Below are 18,511 nucleotides of genomic sequence, written 5' to 3' on the forward strand. Positions count from 1 at the left end.
ACAGCAGCGTAGGTCACCGCAGTCCTGGCTGGCCTCCACAGAAACCTTTAGAAATTAAGAAAATCAGCACCTTCTGCTTGAATTCACCTCAGGCTTTAATTATAAGGTTGCACCGGTTTAGCTCTAAGTTAGAATTATGTATGTAGTATTTTTTTTAAACAAACGAGTAAGACATAACTAGTAAGTTTTAGCGTAAAATCTGGATTTATTGAAATACAGGCATTATTTTTCTCTTGAAACACAGTAAAAAATAAATACTGAGTATTACGTGACAAATTCATCTTTAAGAAAATTGTATGTCCTTGTCAGAAGCTGTGTAGATAACCAATAACCAGCCTTATCTTATACTTTTCAAGCTGTAGCCTAGGGATTAAAGAAGTCGCCTATTTGATTTGTAAACAGTACATGTAGGTTAATGTACACTATTTATAAACAATAGTGTGAAGAGTCAAAACATTAAAGATCACAACCCTTAAAGTCCCAAAAGGCCCAAGTGGCAGCCTTTGACTCTTCCTCTGAAATTCCCACACTCACAGGGAAGTTATGAATGCATCTAAGACACAAGTGATAGACACCTCCCCCCCACCCGCAAAGAAAAGGTAAGTAAAGAACATTTCTGAAAACAAGCTTTCCCCTCAATAACTTTAAAAAATGGCAATTAGAAATTTACATAGAAAAATGTGATGTAAACAAGTTACAGCAAAATAGTGTGGTATTTCCTGATACTCACAGTATGACAAGTTGAGACTCCCTCACTGAAATTCTGGTACCCAGACCGTATGCCATAGCAGAGAAAAATCTCCCCCCTGCGTAAAGAGGCGTTTTTGATGGCTAGCATTTACTGATCGCCGCCTTTCAGACCAAGCAGGGAGCAGCAGCGATGCCAGCTCTCTGTGACAAGAAGCCCTTGGGTGGCAGCTGCCTTCTGAGGAGCAGCGGAGCAGGGGTTTCTCCTGCAGCTCTAAAACCAGCCGAGGACGCACCAGCTGATGGCGCCGCTGGTGCCCTCCAGGTTACATCGCTATGCACTTCCGTGGAGAGGCAGAGTCTGCGTTTGCTTTTTTCCGAATGCTTTCTGTAAAAGAAGAGGGAATGTTCCGCTGCACAGAAAGTATGAAGCCAAACCAGGATGTGTTAATTTACCACAATAAAAGGAAAAGAAAGAAATGTAATGGTAGCAAGGGGGCAGGACACGGTACCTTCCAGCTCGTGTGAACTGGCTTCACTGAAGTTTTCCTCTGTATGTTGTGTAGCCACAGAATTCAGGCAGTGCTCAGTGTGCGTCATTTGAAGGAAAACAAAAGTATTACCTGCTAAATCTCTTCTTCCGATCCCCACGAGGCCTTCGTACAATCCCTTGATTGGATTTTCTCCTGCCGTGATCACGCCGTGGAGCCAGATAAGCAGCATTCTGTGGCCATGCTCCCTGTAGCTTTTAGTACCTGCCAAGATCAAACCATAACTGAAATCCTGCACTTGCACAGCCCTGACCAGAGCAGATTTCTGAATGGGTGGGTTCGGACACCCCTCCCTCCTCTTTGGATTTTACTACGATGCTCTGAAGTACAGATTAGCTTAATTCCTAGTTGTGGTGCGATTTCTAGATTAACGTTAAATTTAACAGAGTGGGCTGTGAATGAGCTTAGGCTCGTCAGACAACCGTTCATGGCAACACAGAATTTCTGCCTTCAGAGCATCGTGCAAACTACAGGAGTCCTTACAGTAACCGAACCAGTCGTGATCTGTTTCTGAAATGCAGAACCTGCTTCTGCTAATGTATCCCTTAAATTCTAAATGGGACTTCACTACCTTCTTGGTTCATCTCCTTAAAAGAAAAACCATAAAACCAGCACGTTGCCTCTGTCCTATAGAACAAGAATTGCAGCAAGAACTCGCAGGTCTGGCAGCTGCCTCAGAAGGAGCAAGCAATGAACCACCAACCCCCATGCTTGTGTGCTTTCTCCTGGACAAATTCCAGTGTGTAGATAACTCCACATTAATTAAATACAGGCTTTTTAACCTAATCTTTTGGTTGTTTCAAACAAGCCATCTGATTTTCCTCATGCTTTGCTATTCCTGCAGACTTATCTCCTAGAAACGCAGTCCCAGTGAGGGAAGGAAAATACCTGGGCAGTGTTTTATACCTGTCCATTGTTGCTCGATGGCCCTAATGTGGGCATCAGTGAATTTCCAGTAATGTGCCAGCTTCTTCCATTCACCAGGTTTGAGGTACTTAGTAGCTAATCTCCACATTACTGAGCGTATGTGCTGTGTTTCCAGCCTATGGTCTTGCTTAAAGGTCAAGTGCTTTGCCACCCAGGAGTCAGAATCACTGTTCAGGTTGTCCTGCAAAGCCAGAACAGGGGTTTCAGTTGGGATGCAGCATGGGTACCTGGAATTCTGCAGCCTCCCACACCCTCAGCTCTGCAGGTCGCTGTGAGCTCATTCTGGCACAGCACTTTTTTTTTTTTTTAATTCTCTTCATTCTCTTGTTTCCCTCGGTTCTAATCATGCATGTTAACAAACGCTGTTAACAGCAGCTTTGCCATGGAAGCCCAAGCCGATGCGATTTGCATTTCTACAGTGCCTTTTATCTGGGGCTTGTATGCAGAATCATTTAATTAAATCTCCTTGCTCCCCTGCAACATAGGGGCGTGCTCACCTCCTTTACGCGCCAGACTGCAAAGAGGCTCAATGACTTTGCCTAGGGCTGCACGGAAACCCATGAGAGGGCCTCATATACGCAGCATTACTGCTGAAGCTGGGCCTGCGCCACAGGTTTATGCTCTCCCTCCCTTCCTTTTCTTTCCCCTCTACAGCACCGTCTTTCCTGGTATGGGAGGATGCCCAAAGTCTTACGAAGACACAAGGGATGTGGTGTTTGGCTGTGTTTTCAGCACACTCTCTGCTCAAATTGGCTCAGGCACAGGTTTGGGGTAGGCAGGGTTTCCGTGGGGGACTGGGGCTGTGCGGCTGCGCCTTGCACACGGGGCCATGGGAGGAGAGACACGGCTGAGCCATACTGGGACACACAGGAGGAGCAACCCCAGCCGCGGGGAAGTTTGAGAGGGAAGTCGGTTGTACAACTCCAATAAGAATTGATCGCCCCGCTCACAAGGGCTGTCTCCCTCCCACTGCTGAAAAACTCCCCACCTCCCACTTGGTGACCTCGGACCAAGCATTTTCCTGCTCAGTGCTTCAGTTTCTCCTTCTGGGAAAAGGAACCAACGCTATCCTGCTCCCTTCTACACGACTTTGGGGACAGCTGCCAAAGAATCTTTGAAAACCCTTGTTCCCTTCAGCAAAGCCTGGAGTTTTTAACAACAGAGGCTTTTTTAAATAAGGAAAGCCTTAAGCAGATGTTGTTGGCACGGTAAGGACTTTTGTTTTTCTTAAGGTGATGAAAGCGGAGGTCAGGCTGTCACAGGATGTCCTGCATTTCTTTCCCTTGTGATGGTTGGTAATGTGGAGTCTCAATGGAGGGGATCAAGCTACATCTGCCCCAGGAAACTCAGGGGATGGTGGTGTAAGCTACTCACCTTCTCCCATTTGTAAAACCGATCGGCTTTGATAATCATGTCCGCCAAGTTGATGTGATTGCCTCGGGCGGCAACATCCAGCGATGTTTTCCCTTGCTGAAATTAGAAGGGGGAAAAATGAGCTGGAAAAGACCTTGCACACTTGGGAGGTACAATCTCCATGCCCACCCGGTGGTCTGTAGTCGCAGGCAGCATGGCCCACTGAGCAATGCACCCAGCCAGGATGAAGGGCTCCTATTCTCCACCTGCAAGCACCTCAGATGTGAGCCAGCTTCGAGCTACTGCGTGCAGGGCACAGGGAGTTATTTTCTAGGCTCTGCAGCATCTCCTCTGGTGCCGCGGGGGATCTGCCCGCTTGGCAGGAGCGGCTGGGAAAGCATCCCATAACCCACAGTGGATGGCAGGGTGCTTTCAGGCTCCCAGCAACACGGGTGCAGCCGTCAAAGGACCAGCTCAGCGCTACAGTCCAAGGCATTTTATAGCCTTTTGCACAGCAGATTTGCTGACACGTGAAACTGAAGTGATTTATACAACCTCATTAATTTTACAGGCTCCACATCCGCGTGATTAGGAACAGTCTCCTAGGAGAAGCACAGGCTGATGGGACTATGAAAATGTAACTACGCTCCTTACATGATTTTGGAATGGGCGGGGGGATTTATATTTATATCTAAAAGCATATAGCAGAAAGGAACAAGATTTTAAAGTTGCATGAAGGAAAGCGAGCCAGCCCAGCCATTGGGCATGCCAGTGAGAACGAATCTACCCTCAACTGGTAGCAGAAACCCAATTTCACACAGAAAAGGGTGAATTGTGTTCCCTGCACGGAGTCTCACTGCGGTTCCACAGACTGCTGGAAGGTGGCAAACATTCACTGCAGCTGAAGGCCATTTCAGGCAGGTGGCTTTGAGTCTGTATGAGCTTTAACCCCCTACGAATGGCAGACACTATAATAATCTCTGCCCAAGCCCCCTTCAGCGTTTGCTGGGCACACACCACGCTTTCAGGCTGCACACAACTTGCTTGATTCCTCTAGAATTCCTTCTGTTGATCTAATTAGAGGGCAAAAGCCCTGACTGCCAGTGCCAGATCTATACCAAGAGATACTTTTAACCTACTAAAACGTGTGCTGTAATTACTGAGGTATATTATTTATCACTATTCAAGAAGATCTTTGTTATTAATGTGCATGATAGCACAAGTAGAAGGAACTAGAACAACTTTGAGAAGAAAAAGTTTGTTCCTTGTGTGAACTGTCTTCTACGTTCCTAAGGATCAGTCTCTTCTTTCCTGGAAAACACACCAAAATAACCTACTCAGCAGTGCTTCATGGCCTTATCCCTAGAGATATCCAGATTTTAATATTATTACTAGCCTCGCTTGAAAATTATGAAAAACAGTGGCAAAGACCATCCATATTTTCCCTCCATACCCCATAGAATCTATTCACCCATGGAGACGTTTACCTTGTCTGTTAGCTTCAGATTAACTCCTGCAATGAGAATCATCTCGGCAATGTCCTGCCTGCCGTGCTCTGCAGCGATGTGGAGCGAGGTCTGCTGCCTCTGCAGAAGGAGGGTGAAAGGACTGAATTTCAGAGAGGGACAAGTGTGAGGCTGGAAGGATAGGACAGAACAATATCAAGAGGAACCCTTTCCCCTCTATCCCTTTTTAAACTGAGGGCCAAACACCCTCCTACCTCAAACTGGACTGGGTTCCTCAGGCTGAGCAGAACCGGTCTGTCCCTGTCCCAGCACCAGCACTAGGAAGCCTCCCTGACGACATTTCAGCCTAAAGAAGGAACCTCTTCAGTTCCATAGAGCTCCCTAGGGTCGCTTATAGGACTATATTATTTCCTGTTATTTAAACAATTTCTGTAGGCAGATAGTTTGGCCAAGGGAGGAAAGGACCTGTGCCAATTCTTTGTTCCTGGGAGACAGGGCTGGGTTAATGCGTATGCACTGTAAACTGTATGTACCTTGGGACTGTTCAATGGAAACAACTAAAATCAAACACAAAATGTGGCAATTTTATGGTGTCATCAGGAGAGAACATCACTAAAAGAATGAACATTCATCAAAACATTATAAACAAGCTACATAAAGCAATTTGGTGACACAACCAGCTACTTCCAGGCTTGCCTTCCATTTCGGCCCCTCAAACATTTTGCAGAATATCTTTTGGCCTGAAATTTCTCCCACCTGCTTCCAGCAGGGAGGAGAGAGCCTGGCTATGCAATGTTGCTGTGCACAGGTCCCAAGGACATGGCACAACCCACATGTTGAATGCCACCAAGCGATTACCTCACTGCAACACTCAGAATCGTTTCACGGGTTTCACGTTTCCTAAGTTGTGCTTCCAGGTTTTCCCCATTTTAAAGCATTCCTCTTTAACCCTGTCCCCAAGGTGATCAAATCCCCCATGAAACCAGTTCACATTTCAAAGACAAAGAACAGGAGCTGCAGTCTTACATTATCTGGAATGTCAAGGTCACACTCTGCATCGATGAAGAGCTTGACCATAGCTGGGAAGTTCTGTAGTACCGCAATGTGCATTGCTGATGCATTTTGCTGTGGAAAGAAGACCCTACAATTAGGAAGAGCATAGATCATGGCACCAAAAGGACCATGCTGTGCCCTGCATGTGTTATTCTAAGAGGGCTGCGAGCCTGGACTGTGGGCAGACTGGGGATACTGCCCCATAAGCCCAGACCCCACAGCAGCACTGGTCTTTACAGAGTTGCTTTGTGCTCTTGAACAGCTCCACAAACTGGCTTTGCCTTTTTGTAAGCAATGAAAGCATCGAGCGGGACTTACATGATTAACAACGTCTGTGTGGATTCCTGCGCCCATGAGGATCCTGGCGATCTCCTCGTAGCCGTGCAGTGCTGCGTAGTGAAGGCAGTTCATCTTCTTCTGAGAGGCATGTCAGAAGAGATGGGTATTAGTCAGGGCTTCTTCTCAGAGGCTGCAGTTGTTACAGACTATCCACAGAGATCTCCCTGCTTCCTCCTGCGATCTCCCCATGTCCCCATAATGAAAAATCCATAAAGATTGTCTCCGCAGCCAAAGCGGCTCCAAGGAGCTTCACCTGCCTCTTTGTACAAAGCTGTGTGTACTTTCCTCTGGACTCCCTGCGCTATTTCTGAAGTGCTGGGCATCTCACGGCCTCACCTGACAATGGGTGCCCTCCCTGGGAGGCCACAGGTCTGGGCAAAAATCCATAATGTAGTGTTTGGAAATGGAATCACCTCCACAGAGCTCACCTGGGTTTGGGCATTGACATCGGCACCTGCTTCCAAGAGCAGCTTCACACAGTCACTGTGACCTCCCTCAGCAGCCAGGTGCAGAGCTGTAAGTCCTTCCTGGACAAGGCAAAAAAGGGGACAAGCAGAATTTCTGTAGACAAGGCCAAGACAGAGCAGCCCCTGACCACTGGTTCTCCCTTCTGAGGGCTGCAGCTCATTTCTTTAGAAGAAACAAGCAGAATTCCTAAGTGATTTAATCTTGTTTTATTATTGCTCTTCGAACAAAGGGCAGCTCATCTGGGGGAAGACAAACACTACCAGAATTACCACAGAAGGTGGCTTCCTTTTTCTTTCAGATCTTAATCACAATCAAATACACTTTTCAAAGACAGTAACCAAATAAGACTAAAAAACTGCTGATAAACTTAATCGGGAGTGTGCCCCGGAATAAGTAACAGCGCTACTAAGCCAATATTTGCTATCTAAATCGTTAACTACGTTCCAGACACATAATTTTCCAAAGTAGGTCTGTCCAAGAGAGATGTCAAACAGAAGGTCCATATGTTCAGTGACTAAATCAATACTATAAAGCATAGTGAAGTTTAGTTTAAAACACACTCAATAACCATTTAGGCACTTGAATGTACAAGGGTCAGGGAGAAAAAGGAAGATTAAATGGAGTGATAAGGTAGGTCAGCAGATACAGCAGGAAGAAAAGGCAACACTTTAGAATTGCATATTGGTCTAAGAAGGATGTTGCCTTTCACTGATACTCTGCAAGCGTGACCTGCATTTACACACGTATGCATCAGATAAAATCAGCTATTTTCTCAACCTCTCCTGTCAATACTGACTATTCAGCCTGATGACTGTGGCAGAAGAGTATTTCTGGGGAGAGAAAGGGTGAAACTGATGTGGTTTTCATTTGATTTAAATGTACTTACTGAGTTCTTTTCATCAAGGTCCACTCCAACATCTATAATCTTCTGCAGCACAGAAAGATTGCCATTTTTAGCAGCTAAATGCAATGCTGTATTTTCTTCCTGAAAGTAAATATCACTTCATACATATATGTATCACAGGACTGAGCGTTCATACACCGCAACCTTGCACAGAATATATCCAGGGTGACTGAACAGGAGGTTGTTAACAAGTAGCAAGAGTCTGAAAGTGTCTTCTAATAGGTGCAGCAGGGAGGGAAGAAACCCAGCTATCTTAAACTGGAGCACGGTCCACCAGGCTCACTGCGTATCCTGTCTGAAAAGTCCTGGAGAGAAATCCAACATGGACTGAGGCGCAAATGGCTTGCAAGTGGATAGGGAAGAAAAGCCCTGACATACCCCAACCATAATTACAACTGCTGACAGCTTGCCTGCACGAGCCTCATTTGGTAACCTGTTCCCTGACTTTCACATCCTCCTTGGATTTTACCTCCCTTGCGTGTGGTTTTATGCCCATACCTTGTCTTTGGCGCTGTGAGAACAACCCAGTCCAATTAGGAACTCCACCACCTCCAGCCGCCCATACTCTGCAGCCAGGTGAAACGCTGTCCTGTCCATCTTTGAAAGGAAACAGAAAGAAAAACAGCCCAAGAAAGGCTCAGAAAGCACAAGATTACATCATCTGCTGCAAGCAATATAACAATGCCTTGTGCGATAACCCAGTTGCACAGCAAGCTTAGTGTCCACAGGGTGGCGGAAAGTGCTGCACTTCAAAAATAGTTATCTTTTATTCTGTTGCTAACTGTTATTCTGCTTTACATTTGGGATGACCCTAACAAAACAAGGTGAACTGAACTACCCACTGGGGCTAACAACTCCACGCACTTTGGTGTCGCCAAACACTGAAGAACAGATCATTTCAGTGTTTATTTCATATAAATAGAGGATGATAGTTTACTAAAAGCAACTAAGGATAAAAAAATGTAATTATTATCTGAGACCCCAGTTCAAGGGAGTCAGAACCCCTTTCAGGGGGAAAGGGGAAAAGGCAGATCTCTTGTGGCCTCATTTAACTCCCAAGCATCGGAGCGGGGATCACTCTGGGAACCATGAAGGCCACGGAGCAGAAAAGAGTGTGTTCGCCTGTGTTCCTCCTACGCTGTCTTCAGGAACAGATCAGCTAAGGCTGGAACATGCTGGGAGAGGGCTACCCTTGGTTATTGCTTGCCTACAATACAACCCGAAATTTCAGCTGCACAAGAGAAGGACACTGAAATTCCTGAATTTATTCTGCTAAAAGGCTACACTGGGAAGCCTTAGCTGCTGACGCCTGACCAGAGCCAGAATCCCCATCATCCCTAAGCCCCGCTCCACAGGAGGGCCAGAGCCTGTGTGGGATACCCTCGGTACTACGGGAGTAGCATCTGACTCTGGGTCTCTTCCCAAAAGCAAGGGCAACATTCCTGCTAAGCTCAGCAGACAAAGAAACAAAGCAGTGAAGAGCCTTTCTACCTTGTCTGTCTCATCCACATACACGTCCTCCAGGTCCTCCATGATGAACTCCATCACCTGGATGTGTCCCCTCTGAGCCGCACAGTGGAGCAGGTTCCTGCCATTCTGGAGAGGAGATAAAGGACCGTTTGTTTAACAAGTCCAAGATAATGGGACAGTCTTTTAACAACCCGCTCCGGTTAGCAAAGACCCATTCGATGCCTCCCTGCACCTCTAGAGCTAAAACAGTTTGTGCTGCAGACAGCAAGTTATGACTCTGAAGTATTAATGCTCCTTTTCCCAACCAAGGTCTATTTTAAAATTCACAGTAAACCCATTTCCCATTTCTGTAACACCTTCCACCTCAGCAATGCACAAACGTGAGCTGAGAAAGCCGTGTAGATCTCTATAGCTACAATTATTACACCTGGTTTAGGAATAAAGCAGAAATGCAGATGGCCGTCCCCAGAGTAGATGCTGTCACACGGGATCACCCTGGCTCACAGCTCGCTCTCTCTCCCCCCCATGACTGTCTGGAACTGTGTGATGGACCCACATGGGGAGACTCTCTCACCCTATTGACACAGTTAATCTTGGCCCCAGCATTGACGAGGATCTGCAGGACACGGAGGTGACCAAACCAGGCAGACAGCAGAAGCGCATTCATTCCAAACTGGGCAGAAGAGAAGAGAGATACTTACAGCTAAACTGCAGCTACCGCCATCCCCATCCAAGAGGGAAGCTGTCCCCCTAGCTTCATTAAGTTTTCCAAATACTTTTGTTTCTCTCTGGTTTTTTTTTTAGGCCCACTTTCTTCAATTACTATTATTCCTGCCACAGATGGTCGCAGCAGCTGAGCAGAGACCTGCCTCTTGACTGCCACTTCCTAGTCAATGGTGCGTATTAGCCTGGTTGTTATGGGGGAAGACAGAACTTGCTGGCTGTCGCTGTCTTCCCACAAGCCCCAACAACATGACCAGAAGCAGCCGAGCATCCCCATGCTACACAGAGAACCTCATAGATTTTACCAGCCGCCTCCTCAGTCACTGTGAATGCAAGGAAAAGGTGAAAAGACAGAGCACAGACACATCTGAAAACAAGGCTTGCTCCAGAAAGGCACTGCACCTGCCTCAGCAGGGAGGCCACAGCCTGCAAAACCTTGTGCCACCCACCCAGGACTCAGGTGACGTCTGTCACTGCTGCCCCAGCACTCAGTACCCAGCGCTCCCCCAACACAAAACACATTTGCAGGACACAGAAGGGAGATTTGCCTTCGTACACTGTCTTCGTCATCCACCGGGACATCGTGATCCAGGAGCAGTCGCACAGCATCCACGTTCCCTGCTCCTGCAGCCCAGTGCAGGGCAGTCCGGTCTGTCTGGAAGGGAAGGAAGGAAAGAGGGAAGGCTGATGTATGCAGAGGGCATGCATATCCACCAGCCTTCCTGAAGGCCAAAATCTCCTTTGCCAGAGGAGAATGGAGCCGGAATTTCTCACACTGTGCAAGGTTTTCTTTGGACATAATCCTCTGTATCTACACTCTCTCGTCAGGTAGACAGGTTCTAGTTACCTTCTATTAAGAAACTGCAGTTATGGACTAAAATCAAAACTGACCCTGAAAAGAAAAATCGAAGGGTCATTGTTGTGGGTGACTCCCTGCTGAGCGGAGGGCCCGATATGCAGACCAAACCCGCTTCATAGAGAGGTCTGCTGTCTCCCTGGTGCCCAGGTAAAGGACATCATAGGTAAACTTCCCACCCTTGTGAGTCCTTCAGATTATTACCTGCTTCTGGTCTTTCAGGTGGGAAGTGATGATGTAGCTCACAATCAATTAAAAGGGATTTCAGGACCTTAGGGCAACTGGTAAAGGAATCAGGAGCTCAAATTGTGTTCTCCTCCATCCCTCTGACATTAGCAATGGATGAGAAAATATACAGGAGGAGTCAACAGGTCAATTCATGGCTTCCAGGACTGATGTTGTCGACAGGGCTTTGGATTTTACGATCACGGCTTGGTATATGTGGCACCAGAGCTGCGAGCAGCTAATGGGATGCGCTTGTCCCAGAGTGCGAAAAGGATTGTGGGGAAGGAGTTGGCAGGGCTCATTGATAGGGCTTTAAACTAGGTTTGAAGGGGGAAGGGGTCAATAATTTCATTCTTGCCTGTGACAAACAGTGGGGCAGCATACCAGGGGCAGAGGGGTGGAGTCCTGGTAAGGGCTCTCAACTTGCTGCCCTGAGGCAAGCCGGGGACGATGCACCGGGACACCCCAAGGGAATCAAGGGGGATTCGCACAAGAGGGTGACACGGCCAGCCAAGCTGAAGTGCCTCTACGCGAATGCACACAGCTTGGGCAATAAACAGGATGAATTAAGGGCCACTGTGCTGCTGGAACGCCATGACATAGTGGCTATTACTGAAACTTGGTGGGATGATTCCCACGACTGGAATGTAGGGATAGACGGATACATGCTCTTTAGGAAGGACAGGCAGGGTAGGAGGGGAGGAGGTGTTGCCCTCTACATCAGTGACCAGCTAGAATCGATGGAGCTCCATATGGGGAAGGACGATGAGTCAGTTGAGAGTGTATGGGTTAAGATTAAAGGGAAGACAGGGGAAGGTGATGTTACAGTAGGCGTCTGCTACAGGTCACCTGACCAGAAGAGCCAAGCAGATGAGGCCCTCCATAGGCAGATAGAAGTGGCTTCCTGTTCACAGGCCCTGGTCCTCATGGGGGATTTCAACCACCCTGACATCTGGTGGAGGGACAACACAGCAAGGCACCACCAATCCAGGATGTTCCTAGAATGCATTGATGACAATTTCCTCCTCCATATGGTAGAGGAACCAACAAGAAAAGGTGCTATGCTAGACCTCGTTCTCACCAACAGGGAAGGGCTGGTGACCAACATGAGGCTCAGGGATAACCTTGGCTGCAGTGACCACGAAGCAATAGAATTTAAGATCCTCGGGGCAACTAGGAGGATGTATTCCAAGCTTATGACCCTGGACTTCAGGCATGCAGACTTTGATCACTTCAGGGATCCACTGGCCAAAGTGCCATGGGACAAAGCCCTAGAGGGAAGGGGGGCCCAGGACAGCTGGTCAGTATTCAAGGATCACCTTCTCCATGTTCAGGAGCAAAGTATACCAACAAAGAGGAAGGCAGGAAAGAATGCTAGGAGACCTGCCTGGATGAACAAGGAGCTCCTGGACACACTGTCACACAAAAAGAATCTTTACAAGGAGTGGAAGAAAGGACAGCTAGAACGGGGGGCATATAAGGAAGCTGTCCGAGCAGCAAGAGACATGGTTAGAAAAGCTAAAGCTCAGTTAGAATTAAATCTAGCCAGGGAGATCAAGGGAAACAGCAAAAATTTCTATAGGTATATTAATGGTAAGAAGAAGACTAGGAAAGGTGTGGGCCCCCTCAGAAAGGAAACAGGAGAACTGGTGACAAGTGATATGGAGAAGGCCGAGGTTCTCAACGACTTCTTTTCCTCAGTCTTCACTGGCAAGGGCTCCAGCCACACTCCTGGAGTTACAGAAGACAATGGCAGGGGTTGGAAAGAACTGCCCGTTGTAAGTGAAGATCAGGCTCATGACCATCTGATGAACCTGAAAGTGTACAAGTCCATGGGACCCAATGGGATACACCCACGGGTACTGAGGGAACTGGTGCATGAGGTTGCTAAGCTGCTCTATTATATTCCAAAAGTCATGGCAGTTTGGCGAAGTCCCCACTGACTGGAAAAGGGGAAACATAATCCCCATTTTCAAAAAAGGGAAAGAAGGATGAACCAGGGAACTATAGGCCAGTCAGTCTCACCTCCGTGCCTGGTAAGATTATGGAGCAGATCTTCCTGGAGGCACTGCTGAGGCAGAAGAATAATGAAGACGTGACTGGGTACAATCAACACGGCTTCACCAAGGGCAAATCGTGCCTGACAAACCTGGTGGCCTTCTATGAGAAGGTCAAAACATCAATAGACAAGGGAAGAGCAACTGACGTCATTTACCTGGACCTAAGCAAAGCCTTTGACACTGTCCTGCATGACATCCTGGTCTCCAAGCTGATAAAATATGGGTTTGATGCATGGACAATTCAGTGGATAAAGAACTGGCTTGATGGCCGCACCCAAAGAGTGGCTGTCAGTGGGTCCATGTTCAAGTGGAGGTCAGTGACAAGTGGAGTCCCTCAAGGATCAGTACTGGGACCGGTCTTGTTTAACGTCTTCGTCAGCGACGTGGACAGTGGCATTGAGTGCACCCTCAGCAAGTTTGCTGACCACACCAAGCTGTGTGGGGCAGCTGACAGGCTGGAGGGAAGGGATGTCATCCAGAGGGACCTTGACAGGCTGGAGAGGTGGGCCCATGCCAACCTCATGAAGTTCAACAAGACCAAGTGCAGGGTCCTCCATCTGGGTCGGGGCAATCCCAAGCACCGATATAGGCTGGGCAGTGACTGGCTTGAGAGCAGCCCTGAAGAAAAGGACTTGGGGGTGCTGGTGGACGAGAGGCTCAACATGAGCCGTCAGTGCACACTTGCAGCCCAGAAAGCCAATCGTATCCTGGACTGCATCAAGAGAAGTGTGGCCAGCAGATCGAGGGAGGTGATTCTCCCCCTCTACTCCACTCTCGTGAGGCCCCACCTGGTGTACTGCGTCCAGTTCTGGAGCCCCTACTACAAGAAAGATATGGATGTGCTGGAACGTGTCCAGAGAAGGGCCATGAGGATGATCAGAGGGCTGGAGTACCTCTCCTATGAAGACAGACTGAGGGAGTTGGGGTTGTTCAGTCTGGAGAAAAGAAGGCTCCAAGGAGACCTTATTGTGGCCTACCAGTATCTTAAGGGGGCCTACAAGAAAGCTGGTGAGGGACTTTTTAGGATGTTGGGTAATGGTAGGACTAGAGAGAATGGATTAAAACTAGAGATGGTTCAATTCAGATTGGACGTTAGGAAGTTCTCCACCATGAGGGTGGGGAGACACTGGAACAGGTTGCCCAGAGAGGTGGTGGAAGCCCCATCCCTGGAAGTTTTTAAGGCCAGTCTGGATGGGGCTCTGGGCAACCTGATCTAGTGGGAGGTGTCCCTGCCCATGGCAGGGGGGTTGGAACTAGGTGATCTTTAAGGTCCCTTCCAACCCTGACAATTCTATGATTCTATGATAAAATGACAGCACAGGAATGAGAAACATGCTGATCATGAATAGACAGATTGAATCCCAAGGAACCTACTGGTCAACAAGGGGAGACCTCCACCAGGAACTGAGTTAGTCCCACAGCCCTGGCATACACAGATAGGAAAATCAAAGCCTTCCATTGCAGCCATGTGTATCTGGAACATGGGTTCCAAGGGGAACCATAAATTATCCCCCTCCCTCAGCACTTGCAACTTTGCAGTCTGGCCAGGATGACAGTGCTGTGGGTTTCAGCGTGTTGTGAAACTGCTCAGTTGCCACAGGCCCTATTTAGCACTTGGGTGGTGTATTTTATAGCATTGACCAATTGAGCAGCTAATAAGAACAGCAGTGTTAAGCAGCTGCAATTCTGAAACACACCCTCAGCACTTCCTGCATCTTAGAGGTGGAAAAACCCAGGACTTACATTGTTTTTGGCTTTGATGTCAACCCCTCTCCTGATGAGCTCCTCCATCCTGGCCGTGTCATTACGCTTCGCCGCATCATGGAACTCCTTCTCTGAATGAAGCACTGCAGCAGGGACAGAAGAGCGGGCATTAAAACAGTGCTGTCATGGAGCATGGAGCAGCATGCCCCAACAAACCCCTTCATCTCACCGACCCCAGTGGCTTCAAGGAAGGATGGCTGCAGAAAGATTCTTCCAGCGAGAATCCCAGCCCTACAGATGTTGGCGTTTGCTGGATTCGTCCCCTAGCACTATCTCCCCTTCCCTGAGTACCCCTGTGTTGCATCAGTGCTCTTCCAGTCCTACCAGCTTCTATTCTAATTTGGTGTCTTCCTCCGCATGGGCTTGCTCCAGCTGTAAAACCTTTTGATCCATTATGTCCATGTCCTCTGGGCATTCTTGCAGGCCTAGAGCCGGTATGAGGGCTCAGGCAGATGACACAGACCCTTTCCTCTATCCTTCAACTTACACCCCACTGCTCTACAAGGAGGCCTTTACACATGGTCGTCCTGTGCCGGGCAACCTGAATCAGCCAAGCAGCACAAAACTGCCAGCCTGGCCTGTGATTAGTGTTGCATCTCTTAATAGACCGTGGCAGTTCTGAGCACAATTTACCACAACCGGCAGTATTTGTCCTGCACAGTTAGGCACAATTTAAGGGTGTTAACTCTCCATGCTGGGCCTTGCCCCAGCAATCTTCTCCTTGATCGAACAAACCTTCCTGCCAAGAAACGAGAGCACGGCTGTGACTCTGGGCCTGCCGCAGCCCCACAGGGAGGCTCTCAAGGTTTTTGGCAAAGCTGGTGTCAGTTTTTCTTGGACTTAGTTTCTGCCCTAGTGCTTTTGGGAAATTCTTTTGAGAGGTACTTGAGGCAGACCCTCAGCCTGTCACAGCCCGCTGGAGAGCTGTCTCACGCTCTGCTCTCTTCTACATTTCTGCAGATCTCAGGCTGCAGTTTGAGGGTAGCAGGGACTCAATGCGATTTCATTTTGTATCAACACACTAACCACATGCCATACAAGAGGCATCAAACCATACTACTCTTCCCATTCCACCACACGGAGGAGATAAGAGGCCTGCTGCCTACATGGCACCGCGCCACTTCTTTCTGCAGGGCACAGAAGGAAGGCACCCCTGCTGTGGACTCTTAGGGTAGCAGAGGTATAACCTCATCTTCCAATTTCTGTTCCTCTTACCTTCAAACAAAAAAACCTTTTAGCTCAAGAAAAACACAAACAACACAAATCTTAATACCAGAGAGGGTCATTCAAGAGCGTTGGACCTACTGCTTCCCTGAAGGCAGCAGGATTTCTACACTGATTTCTGCAGGAACAGGATTTTCTGTGCTGTATATTGAGATGCTGTTCTCATCTGGTGAGGTGTATTAACCAACTGCGTTTCCACACTGCGTGGACCCTTCAAGTGAGAGGAAATGTCAGGAGAACGTGTGAAAAACTTGTGGAGTTTATGTTAATTATTCACACCAATGGCTACACACATACTACCCCCTTTCAAATGCTTATCTCCATTCAGTGGAGTAAACCCTGTACTTCAGTTAAGCAAATGTTGCTGCCCCTGCTTTCCAGGTGACAGAAATGTGTTCTTAAGTTTTATGATCGCACAAAGCATCATTGTCAAGCGATGACAAATCGCCCCTTGACTTGTTTATTCTTTCCTCTACCTGTGAAGATGCAGTAACAAACCTTGCATTGCTAAGGCTGTAGAAGCCGCAGTTTATTTATTCTCAGCAACATATGGGAAACCATCTGATGGTCAAAGTTTCCTACCTAGTGTCCACACCAGCAAAGCCAGCCCGGTGAATGTAAATGCACTTCACATCATGGCATGGACCCATCCAACAGCAGCATTTCAGTCTATATTTAGCAGTTTTTCCTTCTCTTTTGAGCTCAGGCTCCAGGGTGTTTCATACCGTATGGTACTGAATACGAATTCAGTTACCCCAACCAGCGCGGAAAACAATTTAAGCGATTTACCCTCAGTGCAATGCACCGTCACACTGTCAGTTTATTATGCAAGAGATTTAAAAAGGCAGCAAAGGAGAAGAAAGGCATGCAAAGAAATGCACTAAAGCTGTTAGCTGGGCTCTACCCGAGGCTGCAGGACACAAAGACAACCCAGTACGGCCGGGGGCTGGCCGATAAAGGCGGCCACAACGCCGAGGTCGGGGGTACCGGCGTTATTTGCAGCATCCTTAGGGGTACGGGATGCTTTGGGGCAAAAGCAGCGTCGATTCCCGCGTAGGTTACACACCTGCTTTGTGTCCGAATGGATTCTTCTAAGTCTCGTTATTCTTTAAAGCACCTCGGCCCAACCTGCGCCCCCTCCCAGGGCCCGGGGGAGGCGGGGGCCGCGCTCGCCCTCTCCCTCACGGAGCCCTCTCCCTCACGGAGCCCTCTCCGTGACGAACCCCCTCACGGCGCGGCGGCCCCGACCCCGGCCCCGGCAGGGCAGCCCCCGCCTCGCCCCTACTCACGGGTGTCCCCCTCGGACGCCAGGTCGTCCCCCATGCCGCGGCCCGCCGGCCCCGCCACCGCCTCAGGGCGGGCTGGCTGGCTGCCGCTGCCCCGCCGCCGCCTCAGGGCGGGCTGACTGATTGCCACCGCCCCGCCGCCGCAGAGCGCCTCTGTAGCTGTTATTTAAAGGAAAATAAAATGGAAATAAATCCTCTTTCGGACAAACAGGGTGTTTTCGGGCCGTTTGGGGGTGACTTGAGGGGGAAAATCCAGATACTGCCATTTCGGTCAGGGGGCAGCAGGGCCGTACCTCGGCTGCGGCCACCTGTCACCTCAGTGTGGCTCGGCTTGGTGCTGCTGCCTGGAAGCTGTGGGTGGTTTAATGCTGTTTCCAAACCGATTTGGGAGGAGAAAGATTTCTGTTCTGTGGGAAATGCGAGGTGGGTTGTGGGTTTTTTTCCCCTGAAAGCAGGGTTCAGGGGTTGGCATTTCCAGGGGATGAGGTGCTCCCACCTACCACAGGGCCGGGACATGGCAGCGGATGCAGGAGGGGGTTAAAAGCACTCTTCACTCAGAGTTGGAGTTAATTCTCCTGTTCCAGCACCTGGATCTGGTTTTGTCTTTTATTTTCCATTTTGATAGTAGGAGGAGGGTGCACCAAGCAGTGGCTGAACTGAGGTTGGGGGGAGAATCAGATCTGTTTCGGGGAGGTCTGAGGTAGGCAGAAAAGAAAAAAAAAAGGTCCAAAACAGACCAAAAAAGAAATCACAAAACTGGGTGCTTGGTCCTGTCCATGTTGTCCGTCTCCAGGCTGGAGAGGTGCCGCTGCCTTTTCACGAAGGACAAGGCAGTAGTTCTCCTGGCGGCAAATCTTTCCTGGAGGCACACGGGGACCCCCCTTTCTGCCACAGCCATTTCAGTGCAGCCGCTGCGAGGTCTCTGGTGTGGGTCTGGCCCCACAGCTTTCTCCCCGTATCTAATTTATCAGGGCAAGTGTGGCACGCTGGTGTTCCCCACTGCGTGCATTTTCTGGCCTTTCCTGTGTTCGCTTGCATGCACTCAAGTCTTGCCACGGATATGGGATGACACGTTGAGTGACGGCCTTGGGTCGATTGAGTAAATGCTGGTTTTTGGTCTTCAGATGGATGGGAGGGTGGTGTGAGGAGAAAGGA

General features: G+C 48.7%; 1 protein-coding gene across 2 annotated transcripts; it reads right to left on the reverse strand.

Moving 5' to 3' along the window:
• Positions 1 to 182: 182 nt before the first annotated feature.
• Positions 183 to 17,460, reverse strand: ANKDD1A (ankyrin repeat and death domain containing 1A). 2 transcript variants are annotated; one of them, XM_074600629.1, is made up of 15 exons: positions 17,360 to 17,460; positions 14,826 to 14,929; positions 10,498 to 10,596; positions 9,793 to 9,891; positions 9,240 to 9,344; positions 8,247 to 8,345; positions 7,731 to 7,829; positions 6,805 to 6,903; positions 6,356 to 6,451; positions 6,011 to 6,109; positions 5,006 to 5,104; positions 3,540 to 3,635; positions 2,145 to 2,346; positions 1,311 to 1,442; positions 183 to 1,075 (listed from the first exon to the last, which is right to left on the reverse strand). In XM_074600629.1, the coding sequence occupies exons 1-15, from the start codon at positions 17,391 to 17,393 to the stop codon at positions 1,014 to 1,016; spliced, it is 1,524 nt and encodes a 507-aa protein (XP_074456730.1). In that variant the 5' UTR covers positions 17,394 to 17,460; the 3' UTR covers positions 183 to 1,013. The 2 variants fall into 2 exon arrangements, with proteins under 2 accessions (XP_074456730.1, XP_074456729.1); XM_074600628.1 differs by having other exon boundaries at positions 6,356 to 6,454.
• Between the last annotated feature and the right edge of the window lie 1,051 nt (positions 17,461 to 18,511).

Source organism: Larus michahellis, chromosome 9 (genome assembly GCF_964199755.1).
Source record: "Larus michahellis chromosome 9, bLarMic1.1, whole genome shotgun sequence".
Lineage (NCBI taxonomy): Eukaryota > Metazoa > Chordata > Aves > Charadriiformes > Laridae > Larus > Larus michahellis.

Bases quoted from the DNA above. Each gene is read 5' to 3' on its own strand.
- ANKDD1A (XM_074600628.1), bottom strand. From the start codon at position 17,393: ATGGGGGACGACCTGGCGTCCGAGGGGGACACCC. The intron at 6,904-7,730 runs GTAAGTACATTT...TGCCTTGTCCAG, and splicing joins ACCTTGATGAAAAGAACTCA to GAAGGACTTACAGCTCTGCA. The intron at 6,455-6,804 runs GTGAGCTCTGTG...CATGCCTCTCAG, and splicing joins ATGTCAATGCCCAAACCCAG to AAGAAGATGAACTGCCTTCA.